At 31.2% G+C, this 19145-nt stretch overlaps 1 protein-coding gene across 1 annotated transcript; it reads right to left on the bottom strand.

The window, feature by feature from the left end:
* Positions 1-14252: 14252 nt before the first annotated feature.
* LOC120251931 (CBL-interacting serine/threonine-protein kinase 5-like) lies at positions 14253-16110 on the bottom strand. The gene has a single exon (XM_039260583.1). It carries the CDS (start codon positions 15760-15762, stop codon positions 14377-14379), a length of 1386 nt encoding a protein of 461 aa, XP_039116517.1. The 5' UTR covers positions 15763-16110; the 3' UTR covers positions 14253-14376.
* Positions 16111-19145: the final 3035 nt, after the last annotated feature.

The raw sequence follows: 19145 nt of genomic DNA, 5'->3' as shown, positions 1-19145 counted from the left end.
TTATAAATTATTTTTTATCTTTAAAAGTATTAATAATTACTTATTTTGTAGGGGCATGGAAATAATTTTACCTCTTATAGTGGACTAATGGATAAGTTGCTTTCAAAGGCCAAAATTATTTGAAGGAATTCGAAAAAGGAAAATGGACCATTTGCAAAGAGAGAGATGATTGAAGGGGGCAGTGGGGCGCACAAAGACTTTGAGAATTGAAGCGAAGACCTTGACTTTGAAGTCAAACGCCGTTACGGCTGTTTATGGTCCCATTTCACGGCCGAAAACGCGTTCTTTGAAATAAAATCCCTTCTTCTACATGCTTTTACGTATCTACCCTTGTCAAATTTCATTATTACATCAATATACATGTGTGCATTTGTATATAGTATTTATTAATATGCTTTTATCCACATTTACTTTAAAAAAAAAAAAAGAGAGAATGTTTTTGTTAATTAATATTAATGACTTTTTAAGTATTAGTATGATGAATTTGTGGTGTTTGGTCAATGGAATTTGGATTAAGAACAAGGAATTGAAGAAGTAATAAATTTTTAAAAGTTTTTATTTAAGTTATGGCTGAGAAAATTTAATTTTAAACCGGTTTTATAAACTAAAGTGATTTTATTTTTATAATTGTAATATAGCTATATAAATTAAATTCAGCTAATTTATTTGTTTCAAACCAATTCATTTTTTTTTACGTATAGATTTCCATGACGAGACACCATTTCTAAAATTTGTCACTTACAAGCATGTGAAAGCACAATACCAAAACCAAAACTGGTTTCAAATGTTCAAATAAATAAATAAATAAATATATTATAAAAATGTACTAAATTTATTTAGAATTTAAAGTTATGCCCGAAATTTTAAAAATATTCATATTGAAAGTCCCCCACTCCATCGTTTTTTTCTTATTTATAAGCTAAAATTAAAATAAATAATAAATAAATAATTTTTTTTGCATAAAATTGTAAGCTAATGATCTCTTGATCTATTGCTATCGGGTCTCATGTATAGAGTATTTATATCTTTACTGAAAAAATGGATTTGAATTTCAGCTCACTCAAAGTGAGGTCACAAGTGAGTTAAACTATTAACTTCTCACTTGTGTGTTCTTAAAATTGATTCTCCATATTGGTAAAAAAAAAAAAAAAAACTATATACCAGTATTGTTTTCATCTTCTCTCACCTGCTATATATAACCGTTTTTTGCCCATAAAGACTTTGTCAATCAAAGTCAACGAATTAATGATAGAGTTGGTAAAAATTTTATCAAGAAATGATAGATCAATCAGTGCCAAATGAATGATGAATTTGAAAAAAAGATTGTATGTTCATATACTCCATTTCAGATAAAATCAGAGTCTTAAAGTCATCAAGTTTATTAAATTATCAAAATTAATGAGATCACATTATTTACTTTGATTTAAGTTCCTTTGACAGATTCAAAAAAATGAGATCATATTTTCCAACTACCAACAGGATGGGTAGTTTTTCGTACTCTTAGCTGCTTGTTAATTTTTCAAGCATCTAATATAAATTAATGTGACCTTAATGACTGCATAGAAAGTTCACGGCAAGATCTATAGAAGTAAAATAAATTAATTAATTAAGATTTTTAGTGTTTATTTATGTTGGCTCTTAACTTGGATAAGTGTGGGAAAAAAAAATTAATGTAAAGGAGCTAAAATAGTTGAGACTGACAACTTTTGTTGTATTTATCTAATTTTTTAAATTTTGATTGAAAATTATCACGCCAAATTAGAGTTGATATATTATTTTCTTTTTAACTCAAAAACTGTTTTAATTTTTTTAATCGAATTTTATTTTAATCAAGTATTCACATGACATCCATTGTGGATCCTTGTTTTTGTTTTTTATTTTGTTTGCTTATTTATTTATTTGTTTGCTTATGTTGTATTTTTTATTTATCAATTCATCTTAGAAGAATTTATCGCAACAAAAATTCTTTGCTATCCAAATTTTATTCGAAATATAAATAAAATTTTCTTTGAGTGAAAAAAAACTAATAATTACCTAATTCGACATGATTATTATGCTATAATTAAAATATTAGAATATCTTTACTAATAATATGATAAAATGATATTGTGATGATCCAATAGAGTTGTATGAGAAATTGGTATTTAAATAATGTATGATATACTTCCAAAGAAAAAAATAAATGGTGGTATTTGAGAATATGCAAAATTAAAGTATAAAAATCAAAATCAAAATCAAAATAATAATGATAATTATAATAATTATAATATTTATTAAAAAAATCTGTATAAAGTGTGAATTTATTTGAGATATTTATAATGCATACGTTTAAATATACATAAGTAATTTTTTATTTAATAATAAAGGTATAATTGGTAAATCATATTATTATATGTCTTTTTCTTTCATTTACCTTCTTTAACCAAACAAGGTTTATTAGAAAACTTTCTTTTCCTTTCTCTTACATAAAATTTGTTTATCCAAACAAGGGTTGAACCCTTCTTTTCCTTTCCATTACTTTTCCTCCCCTTTCCTCCCATTCCCTCCCTTACTTTTCTTTCTACTTTTGAATACAAACACTATGTTAAACTTATTAATAATATGTGAATAAAACATATTTATTTTTAATCATGCAAATAAAAAAAATCACATGCTTTCAATTACTAATACAAATTAAAGAATAAATATAAAATGATAAAATATTTTTTTTTTGTATTTTAAAAAAAAATCAACGGCAAGCTTGAGGATGTCCAAATAATTCAATGACCATTAGATTTTAGTTAAATTTTATTGCAAAAATCAACCATCCGAATGACATTTGGATAATCAATACTTGTTTTATTTTAAATTATTAAACTATTTTATTTAATTCTTTATTAAAAATAATTGAATTTACTTTTTAACTATTATCCTTATCATTTAAGGATTTTATTGGAAATAACATAAGATTTTTTTTTAATCTATATAATTTTTATATAATTTTTATACAATTTAAGGAGGATTTTTGTAAAATGTTAGGAGAGCCATGACCCTTTCAGCCCCTAGCTCCGCCCATGGGTTTATCCACATTTATTATAAAAAACAAAAATAAGATATTTCAATTTGTTGAGGAGCTTGAATGGAAATAAGATTATTTTTTCTCAGTGGCAACTCACCAGAAAATGCATAAAGGGGCGGGGATTCAAAATTTTGCTCTCGTAGTATTGATTATGCATTGTAATTAATAGTGTTCATCAATATTGTTTGTTAGTTCTAGTGTAGGTCACATGTAGAGTGTTTTTTCTCTTCTCCATGAGTTTAGGGGATAAAGGTTATTAACCCACTGTAATTGACAAATCTCCGTATTTGTCATACTTTTAACGCCGTTTGACTCCTTTGTAGAAAATATATATTTGGTATAATAACATGTTCTTTTATAAATATCTACTAAGTGAAGTTGAAAGAGAAGAATATTTGTAAAAATTGATGAAAAGGATTACAAAAGGTAAACAAAAATACAACAATGAAGTTTAGAAATTGAGAGAGAGAGAGAGAGAGAGAGAGAGAGAGAGAGAAGATATTAAATTTTGAGATTATATCATTAAACAAGTAGCGATTTAATTAAGTCAAATTTCACTATAAATAAATAGCATTAGTTAACCTAACTTTTTGATAAAATTTAAAGTTACTCAAGAAAAATATAACAAAGACCATTTCTCCCGACACATAACAAAAATAAGATATAGTCATAATACTTTACTCGAGTAAAAGATTAATGGGTTGTTACCACTAGAACCTTATTATTTGTAAAGTTAAATTAGGTTTGAAACTCGAGAAACATAACCAATAGGATAATTTTAGTTGAAGTCATAGTCAAATTCGAGGAGGATTTGAACTGGAAACTTCACTTACAAGTTTTAAGAGATCGATACCACCGGAGACACATAAATATAGAATTGAAGACTAGATGCTAGTGCCCCCTCTTCTCCCTTTACCTTCAGGCAAACTCTTGAAACACTTTTATTTGCTCGATTTCTCGATTAGAATGGTTTATGTATTTAATTTTTACACTTTTTGTTTTGTATATGTTATCGGTTTTAGCTTCTCATGATATAAACAAAAAAACAACAACGCAGATATAACTTTTTTAAAGTTTTTACCGTCATCATAATTTGTGAAAACGTTATTTTAAATTTAAACCTATTGTTTTTCTAAAATGAAATGGTTTTAATAAAAAAGCATTTAATTGGTGGAATATTAAAAGATTCACGTTGCATTTCAAGGTTAGATTTTTATATTATTTAAAACTCTTTATTCTTAAGTTAAAAAATAATGAAAACCATTTATCCCAACATGTTAAAAGAAAAAAAAAACAGAAGAAATTAAATATGTTGTACCGATTAAAGATTAATAGATTGTTACTAGTAGGTGCTACCAGTAAGATCCTGTTGTTTGTAAACTTGATTAAATATATTCATTAATTTCACATTAATTAGACTTAGATCTTAAGAAATAAAAATTGATCATCAAATTTGAAAAGGATTTGAACTAAAAAACTTTCACAATCAACGATCAATTTCACTTATGAAAATAGAATGAAACATAAAATGCTAGTCAACGACCTTATGACAAATTCTTAACCGTGTTTTGCTTGCTTTTATCTAAATCACAATGGTTTGAGTTTTCCTATATTTTACTAAGACATATTAATTATTTTATTTTTCTGCTTTTTATTTTGTATGTTAACTATTTCAACTTCTTATTATATAAACATAAAACAACACAGATATAACCTATATAAAACTTCTAATGTCATCATAATTTGTGAAAATATTATTTTTGTTTTAAATTTAAAGCCTTTTTTTCCCTCCAAATGAAATGGTTTTAGTCCCACCAATATATATATCATCACAAAACATTTAATTGGTGGAATATTAGAAGATTCACATTGGATTTCACGTGAAACTTTTATATTTGGATAGTGTTTTCAAATTAAAGTAATATTTATTTTTTATTATTATCTATTTCTCCTATTTGGGTGAGTTCAACGAACTGATTTTTTATAATTATTGGAAAGATTTATTATTATTTTTTTTTTACTCTCTAAGTTTATTTTCCTCTTTCAAATGAAATATAACGTTACTATATGACAAATAATGAAGATCATTTCTCCTAATGAGTCACAAGAACAAATAAAGCAACTAAGGAAATTTTACTGATTAAAGATTAATATCATATTGCTAGTAGAATTCTATTGTTTGTGAGCATAATTAAATATATTTATCAATTTCACATCAGTGACTCTTGGATCTTAAAAAAGAAAAGTTAACATAAAAATTTTAGTTGAAGTCATTGTCAAATTTGAAAAAAATTTGAATCTGAAACTTAATTTATAAACTTCAAAATATCAACCATCATGTAGAATTGAGCACTAGATGCTAATGCCTGTCCCGTGACAAAATCTTAAATGTGTTTTGCTTGCTTCTACCCTCAATAAGAGTGGTTTGAATTCTTTGCATATTTTACTAAAACACTTTTTTAATTATTTCGATTTTAGGCTTCTTATTTTGTATATTAGCTGTTTGAACTTCCCATTATATATATAGCATGTGTAAAATTTCTAATGTCATCATAATTTGCGAAGGAGTTATTTTTTTTAATTTAAAGCTACTATCTCTCTAAAAATGAAACATTTTTAATCTTACTAATTTACCATTACAAAACGTTAATTTGATGGAATTAATCTTGACGGATTCACATTGGATAGCATGTTTGATTTTCATATGTGGGATCCGTTGTTAGATTAAAGTTGAATTTATTTATTTTTTATCGATGCTTTATGTTTAAGTGATTTTTTTTTAATCACGATATATTTGAAAGATTTATTAAAAATTTCTTCTAATTTTAGTCCAATTTTTTAATTTTTTTTTGTATAAGTTACATATCGGGCAAACCAAATAAACACCATCTAAGTTTATTCTTCCCATTCGAACTAGAGATGAAGTTCGACATGATTAAATTTCAATTAAGCATGACAAGTCAATGAAAATGTCAATAGTTCATACATGCATGTTTCTAGCTAACTTCATCTCATGTCTCTTTCATAACAATGACACCATTTGAAAATCATGCCATCTAGCTACTTTGATATGATCATATATATGTAGCTCTATAATTACTTTCCTATAAATTAAAAGACAATGAACCAAACATTCAATTCACATGTACAAAATTTTAAGTATTACATATATCACTCAATAACTTGTATTAATTGCTTAGTTTAGTTTCATCATAGGGAAGTAACAGGAACAAAACTTTTGCCAATTTTATCACACTAATTAGCATTGTGAATAAGAGATTAAAACAAAAAAATCAATAGTAAGGTTTATCAATGAAATTTTATAAAATAAAATCAAATACGTGAGATTTATTAGAAGAAATGAAATTGCTTGTTTATTTATTTTAGGGCATTTGTATGTATATTCCTCAAACTGTTAAAATATTGTGTATGTATCTCATAAATTAAATGGATGCAGATATATCTTCACAAATTTTAGGTTTTTTTTTACCTGTTTGTTTTTTTAAGCTAGCAGCTATTGTTTGTGTAGATTGCTATGGTTAAGATTAAATTAATAAATATAAGAATAAAGACTGATTGATGATATTCATTCATTATTTGGTTCGTGTTATATATCTATTATAATTTTTTATTTTAAAAAATTATTCTTAAACCATTGTTACTTTTCTCATCGTAGAGGATACGAAATTAGTTTGATAAAAACTTGAAAAATTAAATAATAAAAAAAAAATTCACTGTAAGCACTTATATTTAGAAATATTAAGGAAAGTGATGAGGAAAAGGAACTTAATTAATGAATTGTATGACTTTTTTAATGTTAGTTTGATATACTCTTTTACAGTATTTTTCCATTAATATTATGTTTTTTTCTTTGTATGAAATTGTTTTTAAGGGTTCAATCAAACTATTATTTTTAAAGATTAAGTCCCAATTGTTGCAGCTTGAGTTACATGGCGAGAAGCGCATCTTCATATGTTTGATTTGTGCCTTTAGTATTATTAAATCTATCAAACTACAGTTAGTAAAATGGTTTATGAATAATTCTTTTAATTAATATAATTGGTTAACATCTTCATTTTTGTTAAATTTAACTAATCACCAAAATTAAAGTTATCGCATGGTTATTATTATACTTAAATATTTACCTTCTCCTTTTCATTTTTTTTTAATAAGCTTAGCCTCCTCCTTAATTAATTAAGCATTTTTAACTAAGAGTCTTTAGTTCTTAGTGAAATGAATTAAGTTGAGAATTTAATAATTATATTTCATTATATATATATATATATATATATATTTTTTTATTGGTGTGCGAAACAATAGTTATATAAAGAATAAAAAAATTTATATGGTGATAATAAAAAATAAATAAATAAAAATTCTACACCGAATTATATACCTTTGGTGAATGGCGCCACGGAATTGAGAGCTCTAAATGTATTATTTTTTTATAAACAGAATTAATGACTCTAGATGAACTGAAAGTGAAAACTAAGTTATGGTGCTGTTATAGGTGCAAAGTTTTATGTTATAGGTGCTAAGTTTTATGAAAACAGAGGACTTTGTCCTGAAACTGTCAAGCAGTCAGCATGCTTATTCAAAAGTTTCTTTACAACTATAAAGACTCTTTTACAGTTGTACAACAGAGTTATATAATTGTACAAACTTATTGTAAAAAGGTGTATTGAATCAAAATGAACATTTTTGCACTTTTCTCTCATAAAAATTTCTTTTGTTGTTTCTATGATCGCCTTCATCGATTTCAGATTAGCACAAAAATCAACATGGTATCAGAGCGTGTTTGTTGATTTTCAGGTTTTATTCTTATTCCCATCAATTCCTGGTTTTCTTTTCTTTGTTCTCCTTGCAGCTTTTCTTGAGTTCTAATAGTCGAACAAGCCAAGAAATGACCGCAAGGTCTCAGTGGATCGATCATGGATCCCTCTAGCCCTCTTTTACTTGAATCCTTCCGATAATCCGCAATCGCTCTTGTTTCTAAGTGCTTTGATGGAACTCGGATTTGGACCATGGAGGCGCTGGCATGGTGATTGCCTTATTGGCAAAGAATAAATTAGGTTTTGTAGATGGATCATGTGCAAAAACCCAATCTGACTCAAAGTAGCTCCAACATCGATTCGATGCAATAATATGGTCATATCCTCGGCGCTAAATTCCTTGGCAAAAGAGATATCCGAAAAGTGTGCTTTATTCGAATATCGCCTCGTAAAATATGGAAAGAACTGGAGGAGAGGTATGGACAATCAAATGGTGCTCAGTTGTATGAAATTGAGAAGGAATTATCTCAAGTTTCTCAAGGAGCGAATAGTATAGCTACTTACTATACTAAGATCAAGAAACTATGGGATAGGATTCAGTCTTTGAGATCCTTACCATCTTGTTCTTGTGGAAAATCTCAGGATTGGCAGAAGTTTGAGGAAGAACAGAGGCTAATACAGTTCTTAATGGGGTTGAATGAACAATATAGTTCTGTTCGTGGGAATTTATTGATGATGAAGCCATTGCTTTCAGTGACCCAAGTTTACTCACTCCTAATTCAAGAAGAGAAACAAAGAGAGATCTACTCAGCCTCTCAATTTTCCATTGAATCAGCCTCTATGGCAGTTGGGAATTCTTATAATGCGCAACGGGGAATTATCTTTCAAAAAGGAAAACAAGATGCAAGAAGGACTAATATGTTTTGTGACTACTGCAAGAAACCTGGACATGTGAGAGATAAGTGTTTCAAACTGCATGGATATCCTACTAATTACAAGAATGTAAGGGAGAAGAAAATTGTAGCTCAAGTACAAACAGAGGTTTCAAGTCCTAATCCATCAAGCCAAATCTCTGAAGTCACACACATTCCCGAAAGCTAACCAAGGCGCAGATACCACATTGCTGCATTTGCTAAATCGTAAAATGGAGATAGGACCATCTATCGGAGTCTCAAATATTTCTGCTAAAAACTTCTATCGAGCCTCCATCAATTTTATGGTATGATTATCGAAATCTCTTCTAATTCATGCTCTCGCGAATACTTGTTTGCAACCTCTTCCCTATACACACAACTTGGATATTAGACACTGTGAGCAACTCGACCACATTTGTCACGACATTAAATTCTTCCTCACCACAATTCTTTTACAAAAACCTTTCCATATAACCTTACCCAATGGAAATACAAGAGAAGTCAATCAAATTGGGACTCGTGGAAAAATTGAGCCAATCTATTGTTGAAAGATGTTCTGCTTTGTACCTAGTTTTCATTACAACCTTGTTTCCATTGGAAAAACTTACCAAACAAAATGAATTGCAAAGCATACTTCACACATGATCATTGTTTTCTCATGGGGCCCCTTCCGTGAAGATGCTACGTGCAATTGGTAGACTTCACAAAGGACTCTATCTCACTGCAAGAGAATGTGGTTTGTCCTCTTTCTGGTTCAAATGGAACTTTGTTCTCCTTGTCTCTCAATTCTGGTCCATGTCATAGGAGTTGTAATTTAGTCTCTCAGAATGACATGGCATAATAGACTTGGTCATTTGCCTTTGTATAAATTGCAACAATTGTCTCTTGTTAATTGCAATGATGAAACTTCTTTTCTTCATTGTGTACTATTTTGCCCTCAAGCTAGACAACATAAAAAGGCCTTTTTCCTCAAAGTCATATACACACAAGTTCAATATTTTGAACTAATTCACATAGACACATGGGGACCTTACCATACTTCTACACATCAAGGGTACAAATATTTCTTAACTATAGTAGATGACTCATAGCAGAGGGCAACATGGACACATCTTTTGAGCTCAAAGAGTAATGCCTTAACAATTTTCAAAGCCTTCATACAAATGACTGAGACACAATTTGGTTTGAAGGTGAAAACAATAAGATCAGACAATGCATTAGAATTAGGTTCTAGCCTAGAAGCTAAAACTTACTTTGCAGACAAAGGAATTTTTACACTCAAACAACTTGTGTTTACACCCCACAACAGTAATGGAGTTGTAGAGAGAAAGCACAAGCATTTATTAGAGACCTCTCGAGCACTTTTGTTTCAATCAAAATTACCTATGAGATATTGGGGTGAATGTGTTCTAACAAAGAACTCACTTTCTATAAATAGATTTTCTTCAAAAATCATAGGTAATAAAACTCCTTATGAAATTCTATTTGGTGCTAAACCTAATTACTCACATCTAAAGGTGTTTGGTTGCCTCTGCTATATGTCACTTGTAGGTAAGAATTTAGATAAATTGCAACCTAGAGTTGTCCCCTGTGTGTTTCTAGGCTACCCTTTTGGTAAGAAAGGGTACTTGCTTCTTGATCTCAAAAGTCATGAAATACATGTTTCTAGGAATGTTGTATTCCATGAAGATATATTTCCTTTTGATAAGTCTACTTATTCAGATGACATTGTCCTTCTAGTTTCCTCTTCAGAAACCTTCATTCCCACAGATTCCATTACTCATTCTCAAAATGAAATTCCACAAAACTCATCAGCTGTCCCTATTCCTGAGTTAGTTCCTATGACTAGGAGGAGTTCAAGGCCACATTCTTAACCTTCTTACTTGCAGGATTACATTTGTTCAAATGTGGCAGGATGCAAAAAAATAACATTTCGCAAATTCATTTTTTTCCCACATTGTCCTCACACCTTTAACAAATGCTTTGTCCCTACTCGAAAACCATCTTTTGTTTTTAATATCCCGTCCACCCTAAAAAGCCAAAGGTTGCTCACAACTATTACTCGAGGCATATGAGCCAACATCATACAAAGAAGCGAATTATTCCCGCATGGAAAGGAAGCAATGCAAAAAGGGAATTCGATAGCTTTAGAAGCAAATAAAACTTGGGAGATAGTGAAATTACCTCCGTGAAAGAAGCCAATAAGTCGCAAATGGGTGTACAAAATCAAACATAAAGTCGATGGCACAATAGAAAGGTTTAAAAGCCAGAGTTAGTGGTAAAGGGGTTTTACACAAAAACAAGGCATTGATTTCACTGAAACTTTTTCACCAGTTGTAAAGATTACAACAGTGAGATGTCTGATTGCAGTAGTAATCAAAAGAGGCTGGCCACTTTCTCAACTAGATGTGAATAATGCTTTTTACATGGAGATTTAAATGAAGAAATTTATATGAAGATACCAGGAGGGACTACATGTTACTGATTCCAAGTTGTTTGCAAGCTCGAACAAATCCTTTTTATGGTCTGAAACAAGCTTCAAGGCAATGATACTCTAAACTTTCAAATGCCTTAAGATCAAGGGGATATGAAAATTCCAAGAATGACTACTCTTTATTCTATAAAAGGACAGAGAACTCGGTAGTATTTCTAGCAGTTTATGTTGATGATGTCCTTGTAACGGGAATAGACACAAGTGAAATAGATTTGCTGAAGAATTATTTGAATGCTCAATTTAAGATTAAAGATCTAGGTGAGCTTCATTATTTTCTGGGAATAGAAGCAATCAAGGAGCCTGGTGGAATGATCTTGACTCAAAGAAAATATGCTTTGGATCTTATCAAGGAGTTCAAATGTGAGTCACAAACTACTTTTCTTAGCCCTTTACCAGCAGGAGTAAAATTGAGTGCAAATGAAGGAAAACTCATTGATGATCCAAGTGTATACAGACGTTTGGTTGGAAAACTAAACTATTTGTCTCACACTAGACTTGATATAGCATATGCAGTGCAATATTTAAGCCAATTTATGTCATCTCCAAGGCAACCCCATATGGAAGCAGCTTTGCATACACTAAGGTACATTAATCATAACCCAACTCAGGGACTCTTGATGAATTCTGAACCAGATTTCAATCTGACTGCATATTGTGACTCTGATTGGGCTTCATGCCCTAACACTAGACACTCAGTGAGTGGTTTCTACATCTCACTTGGGAACAGTCCTTTATCTTGGAAGTCTAAAAAACAGCATACAGTGGCACTTTCTTCAGCAGAGGCTGAATATCGCTCCTTGAGAAGAATATGTGCAGAAATAGCATGGTTGACAAGGTTACTTAATGAATTAACTGTGATCAATGTCATCCCAGTTGCAGTGAAATGTGATAATCAAGCTGCAATACATATAGCCAAGAATCCAGTTTTTCATGAGAGAACCAAACATATTGAGCTTGATTGTCATTATGTGAGGGAACAATTACAAGCAGGGGTAATAAGTGTTCATTATGTTCCTACTCAAAGGCAACTAGCTGATGTGTTCACGAAAAGCTTATCAGGACCTCAACACCAACTGCAGATTTCCAAGTTGGGGGTGTCCAATCCATCTTCACACCTTCCAACTTGAGGGGGGTGTTATAGGTGCAAAGTTTTATGTTATAGGTGCTAAGTTTTATGAAAACAGAGGACTTTGTCCTGAAACTGTCAAGCAGTCAGCATGCTTATTCAAAAGTTTCTTTACAGCTATAAAGACTCCTTTACAGTTGTACAACAGAGTTATATAATTGTACAAACTTATTGTAAAAAGGTGTATTGAATCAAATGAACATTTTTGCAGCTTTCTCTCATAAAATTTCTTTGTTGTTTCTATGATCAGCTTCATCAGATTTCAGATTAGCACAAAAATCAACAGCTTGCTAGCGTTTTAACCCATAACCTATAAATGGTATTGGTCGATTATGACAGTAGGATGATGGTCATGAAGGAAGCAAAAATACGACATGCACAAAATCATTTGACACTATAAAATGAATATGTAAGGACACTTGTAGGTATACTTTTGTATCATCCTTCTTAGTAAATGAACATTTTGGGCTTCATGTCATGTTGAATTTTCACTTAATCTAGTCCGCATAAATTGGTTAATAAGCATTCGTAACAACATTAAATCCAACTAATCTAAGTTGAAAATAACAGTATAGATATATGGTTACAAATAAATATATTTCAAGTAGTTTTTTGATTTAAATAAGATGAAATATACCATGCCTAACCCTGTCATTGTGATAATAACTTTTTCATTCCTGATTTTTTTCCAAAGCCAAATCTTCTCCCTGTAATTAACTAATATATATATATATATATATATAGAAACTCTCTAAAAAAGTAATCACCTAAAAACTAGATTATATATATATATATATATGATAATTAAATCATTACCGTGAATTGAGTGTTGTAGTTGGTTTCAACACTCAAATTTTTATTTTAATTATATTTTTTTTATAAAATATGAATAAATCATATGTCAGAGATATGCATAGTGTAATACCTTAACACACCTATATATTCATTATGTATGAGTTGAGTTTTATAACTTGTATATTTGGCAATGACACAAACGCTCTACATAGGGAAGAATCTAGTATAAATAGATCAGGAGATCATTGACAATAATTGATATGCATGTTTATTTTGGGTTGTTGTCTCGTTGCAAATGTTAGATATATATATATACACACATACAAGTTGTTGGCTACTTCATTTGTTAAATTAATCTCAAATGAAGTTATAAAATTATTAAGTGTTTGATTTACATGCATGTGCGCTTTGATAAGGCTATCTAGTGTCTTTTGAATATTTTTTTCAAATCAACAAAATAAAATAAATGTTAATCTTTCTATTTGCCAAAAAAATAAAAAAAGAAAAGGAAAAGTCTTTCCACTTGCATTATGCGCAATTAAAATATAAATTATTGGATGCAAACAATAATTACAAAAGTCTTGGAATGATTCATTTAAGTTTTTGTCCATTTATGGAATATTATTAAACATGTAAGCAACTACCTTGCTTTCCTCATTTTTAGTACGTCTAGATCTTTCTCTGAGAGAATGCACATTATGCACCAACGCTCTCCAACTAAGCCCCACTAAAATGCAAATATATTTTAAGAAACAATGGCCAATCTTTTAAGTAATTATTAAAAAAAAAAAAAGGAGTGATGTGTTTCTTTTTAATATGCTTTTAAGAAACAGCTGTGAATTTTTTTAAGGAATTATTATTATTTTTAAAAAGGATTGATGTGTTTCTTTTTAATATAAAAAATTTATCTCCTACTTATTTTATTGTGACGCTTGAAAAAAACAAAAAACTAAAAATACATACATTCCACATGAACATGATTCCAAAACAAACATCACCATCTCTCAAAAATACCAACCTTGGCTCTCTCTCTCTCTCTCTGTATTATATATATATATATATTTCTATTTACAACAATACACAAGGATTAATTAATTTACAACACACTAAAACACAAACTAAACAACAATTAATTAATCAACAAAAAACAAAATTAAAAATAAAAATAAAACAAAATATATAAAAAAAAGTTAATCAATCAAACAAACAAAGTTCCTCTATAATCCCATCACCGGGCGGTGAGCTGTAGCTGGGTCACCGCCATCATCCCCTTGCCACGTCCACACGATGTCCTTGAGGCCCGGCCGTACATCGTCCTCACAAAACTTCGCAAAATCAAGGGCATCGCCGGAGATCTTGAAAAACTCCACCACCGCCACCTCCGGCGCCGCCTCAAACACCTCCGCCACCACCTCCAACCTCCCTCTCCTCTCCTCCCTCCCCTCCATCCTCACCCCATACCCTCCCTTCCCCTTCTCCACCCCAAACCCTAACCCTCTCCCCACCTCCTCCAACCTCTCCAGTATCTCCGCCGCCGGCAACCTCGACGTGAACACCGTCCCACTCTTCCTCTTCTTCTCAAACAACCCGGAAAGATCCCACCCGCCGGACATCGACGCAATCAGCTCGAACGCGTTGTAAAACCTCGGGGAACCCACGCTTTCCTCTCCGCCGCCAGCGCCGGTGCCGACCTCGACCGGCGACAATGAAAGGGCGCGAGGGATAAATGGTTTTCTAAACCAAGGCATCTCCATGATGCCTTGAATAGAGATCCGCTTCACCGGATCGGCGACAAGGAGACGCGAGACAAGCCGGCGAGCCTCCGGCGAGAACCACGGCGGAATCTGGTAATCAGCTCGGAAAACCTTGGCGTACATCTTCATAAGGTTCTCATCCTGGAACGGAAGGAATCCGGCGAGAAGCACATAAAGAATAACGCCACAAGACCAAAGATCAGCTTTAGCCCCATCGTAACCCCGCCGGCGGAGGACCTCCGGCGCGACGTACGCCGGCGTGCCACACTGCGTGTGCAGCAAACCATCGTGGCGGAGCTGCTCGGGGAGAGCCGAGAGACCGAAATCGGAGACCTTGAGATCGCCATTGTGGTCGAGAAGAAGGTTCTCAGGTTTGAGATCGCGGTGGGAGACGCCACGAGAATGGCAGAAGTCGACGGCGGAGAGGAGCTGGCGGAAGTACCGGCGAGCTTCGGGTTCAGGAAGACGGCCTTGGGAGACGCGGGCGAAGAGTTCGCCGGCGCGGGCGAGTTCAAGAACGAAGAAGATGCGGGAGCGGGTGGCGAGGACTTCTTTCAGTTCTACAACGTTGGGGTGGCGGACTAAACGCATGATGGAGATCTCGCGTTGGATTTGGTCGGCCATTGAAGGTTCGCGAAGGACTTGGTCTTTGGAGAGGATTTTAATGGCGACGCTTTCGCCGGTGGTGAGGTCTCGGCCGTGGTAGACTTTGGCGAAAGTGCCTTTGCCGAGAAGACGTCCGAGCTCGTACCGGCTCAGTATGAGTTTGCGTGCGGTAGCTTCTTGATCGCTGCTGTTAGTATCAGAGCAGCTGCTGCTGGTGGTGGTGTTTTCTTGGAGCTCGCCCATTTTTTGGAATGGAATTGGGGTGTTCTTTGTGGTGGTGGTGGTGGTGGTGGTGGTGGGTTTGGGTTGTTAAGAATGGGAGGTTATTGAAAAGAGATTCATTGATGATGAAAGTGGGAGTGAGTGAGTGAGTGAATGAAGAGAGTTCGTTGTAGGTTGGATTAGAAACAATGGGCGAAGTACATAGGAAAGAGATTGGAAAGAAATGAGGAATAATAAGGAATCTTGGAATCTTGTGGGCTGATAGGGTGGTGGATGTGAATTGTTATTTATAGAATGGGATAAGGAGGGGGTCTTTATTTTTTTTTATTTTTTTTTTTTTTTATTTTTTATTTTTTACTTAATGTGTGGAAGTACATAGATTTTGTTGTATTTATATCAATGGTTTTTATTTAAGAAAAAAAATTACTTTTAACCATCTGAAAAAATTTAAAAATTTTTAAAACAACCCATTTTACATTTAATTTTTTTAGACAATTCTCCTTTATGAAATTTTTTTTTAGTATAATACTCATGTTAGTCCTGTACTTATTTCATTTTGCTTTTTTAGTCCTTCTACTTTAATTTAAGTTCTTTCAATCCCTCTACTCTTTGATGAGTGCAATCAAGTCCCCTAAGACTGTTCTAATCATAAAAATAATTAATATATTCCACAATTCATCCATAATAATCATTGTAATATACACAATTCAGAGAAATAATACAATTTTTTTTATATGATTCATAGAATATTAGAGCAATAAAAATTAGTAATTGATATGTTCAAAGTGTATATGGGGGACTTAATTATACTTATTCAAAGAGTAGAGGGATTAAAATGGTTTAAATTGAAATAGGAGGACTAAAAAGGCAAAATAAAAATAATATAAGGACTAATATGGGTATTCTACCAAATTTTTTTGGCTTACATGCGATTGAACATTCAATACCTAATATGATGTCTGACTAAATTAATAAATTTTTAAAGGTTTGTAAATCATTATAATTGATTTACTATCATATTTGTTTATCCGTTGATAATCTTTTAATCGGTGACACTTGTCCATTTGAAAAGCAAAGTGAAATGTGGGTGAAACAAGATAATGGTAATTTAGTGGATATAATATTTTATTTCCAAACAAACAATAATGTAAAGGTTTTTAAATACTGAGGGTTTTTTAAAATCTTAAATTATATGTGAATCATACTCAAGGAACACTTAAAAGTTCACAAATGGGTGAGTAGTTGGATATTTTAACTACCGGTGGGGCTTCGTATGTGATATTAAAGAAAATTATATTGTTATTATCAGGTTCATGATTTAATTTTTTATCATTATGTTCTTGACGTATATGGTCCTTTTTATGTGCATATGTATTTATTTTATTTTTTATTTCATCTATGAAAATATTTTATTATTATATATCTTAATAATGATAAAAATAGTGATTGACCAAGCAAGGAAACTCTAATTTGAAAAACATTTAAACATTAATTATAAATAACTATAAATATTGCTTATCATAAAACTTGACAATTTCTATTCAAAAGAAAAGTGCAAATGATGAGATTTCCGCATTTTCTGTAAGGTGATTAAAAAAAAAAGATCTATATTAATTAGCAATTTGAAAATTTTATTTTCTTGGATGAGCATAATGTCTGCAAACTTGTAAAATCTTTTTATAGATTTAACAAACTGTAAGCAATAATATATAAAGTTTGACACCGCTATTATTTCTTATGGGTTTGTTATGAACAAATATGGCAAACGTATATATTGCACATTTGTAGATGGCATTTGATTAATATTATTAATTTTTTTTCATGTAGTAAGTTTGTAATAAAAAAATTTAAGAGAAGTTAATGTGATTCTAGGAATTAAATTTACTAGATCAATTTTTGACATTACATTATCTCAATTTCGTTACACTGAAAAAAATGTTGGAGAAATATAAACATCTTTATTATAATTAAACCTATTGCCGCACCTTCTAATCCCAATGTACACTTCGAAAAGAATAAAGAAAACACGTTAATCAAGATCACCGATATTGTTTACATTGTAATTAGATTGAGATCACATTAGCAACACAAATCAAGAACACTAGACTACTTTTAATTACTAAAGAGTATTATATCCTTTAAACTGATATATACTAAATTCCTCAATGTGGTCGAGGGTTATAGATGCTAACTACATATTTAACCTAGTGGATCTTAAATCTACCTGTGGTCAAGTGTTCTTATTTAGAGGAGGAGCTATTTAGTATAAATTTACTAAGCAGGAGCTTAATCTTAGGAGTACCATTGAAGCTAAACCGATTAGACTTGACTCCATTATACTGAAGCAAAATTGATTAGAAACTTATATGCTCAAATTTCTATTATGCCTTTATTTATGCCTTTATTGATATTTATTGTGATTTTAAATTTGCTATTGATTTGTGCAAGTATGAAAGCATTAATAACAAGATGAACAAACATATACGGATCTAACATAAGTTAGTATATATAGGAACATTTAAAATACAACATTGTGACTATAGGATTTGCAAGGTCGTAGTTTAATTTAGTGGATTGTGTAACTAAAAGTCTTTTGAGAAAAATAATAGCAGAAATATCTAGAGGAATAGGATTAGCCCATAAAATCAATAATAGTAGTGTGACGTTACTTCTTTGAATATGGATCTCAGTGCAAAAATTCTAATGAAAGCTATTTAATTGATTGATTGGAAAACATAATTTTGATTAGAGTTTTAGTTTAACCTCATTCATTTGATGAGTGCACTTATGTCATGGTTTAAGATTGAGCTCAATTATTAATGAGATAAAAAAAATTGTACTAATGTGAGATATTTCACCACAAATATTTTTAGAGATTTCATCTATGTTGTTGCTGTGGGAGGACATATGGACTAACTCTCTAATAATTAACATCCATGAAATGGTATACAGTGTATGACCAAGAAGCACTCCAACCTTGTATTGCTCAACTGTCGCATAAGATCTTCATTACAACTAGATTTTGATTCATGGGGCATTATTCAATATATAGTATGCTGATAATCTTACTAATTAAAAACTTTATTGAAAAGCTAATGTTCAAATCTTACAAAGACACCTTAATTTAATTACGATTTTATGAAAACTCTCCTTCTTTCTTTTGTTATTATCCATGTTTTATCTTAACTTAGTAAAATCTTAAGTTTGTGATTTGCTATTATTGTCTAATAACAAGTTAAACAATAGTAACAAGTCAACTTCATTTTATCTTGATTTTCTATCATGAGGGTAAAATTGGTTTCAAGGCCATGTTTAATAATACGGTTAATCCCTAATTTACAAATTTTTCCTTATATTTACATGAGTTTCCACGGGGGAGGAATATTAAAATAATAGAGTTCTTT

This window comes from Dioscorea cayenensis, chromosome 20 (genome assembly GCF_009730915.1).
Source record: "Dioscorea cayenensis subsp. rotundata cultivar TDr96_F1 chromosome 20, TDr96_F1_v2_PseudoChromosome.rev07_lg8_w22 25.fasta, whole genome shotgun sequence".
Lineage (NCBI taxonomy): Eukaryota > Viridiplantae > Streptophyta > Magnoliopsida > Dioscoreales > Dioscoreaceae > Dioscorea > Dioscorea cayenensis.
Note: the sequence above shows the minus strand (reverse complement) of the source record. Positions and strands in the feature narration are given on the sequence as shown.

Coding starts and splice junctions, on each gene's coding strand:
- LOC120251931 (XM_039260583.1), bottom strand. CDS start 15,762: ATGGGCGAGCTCCAAGAAAACACCACCACCAGCAGCAGCTGCTCTGAT.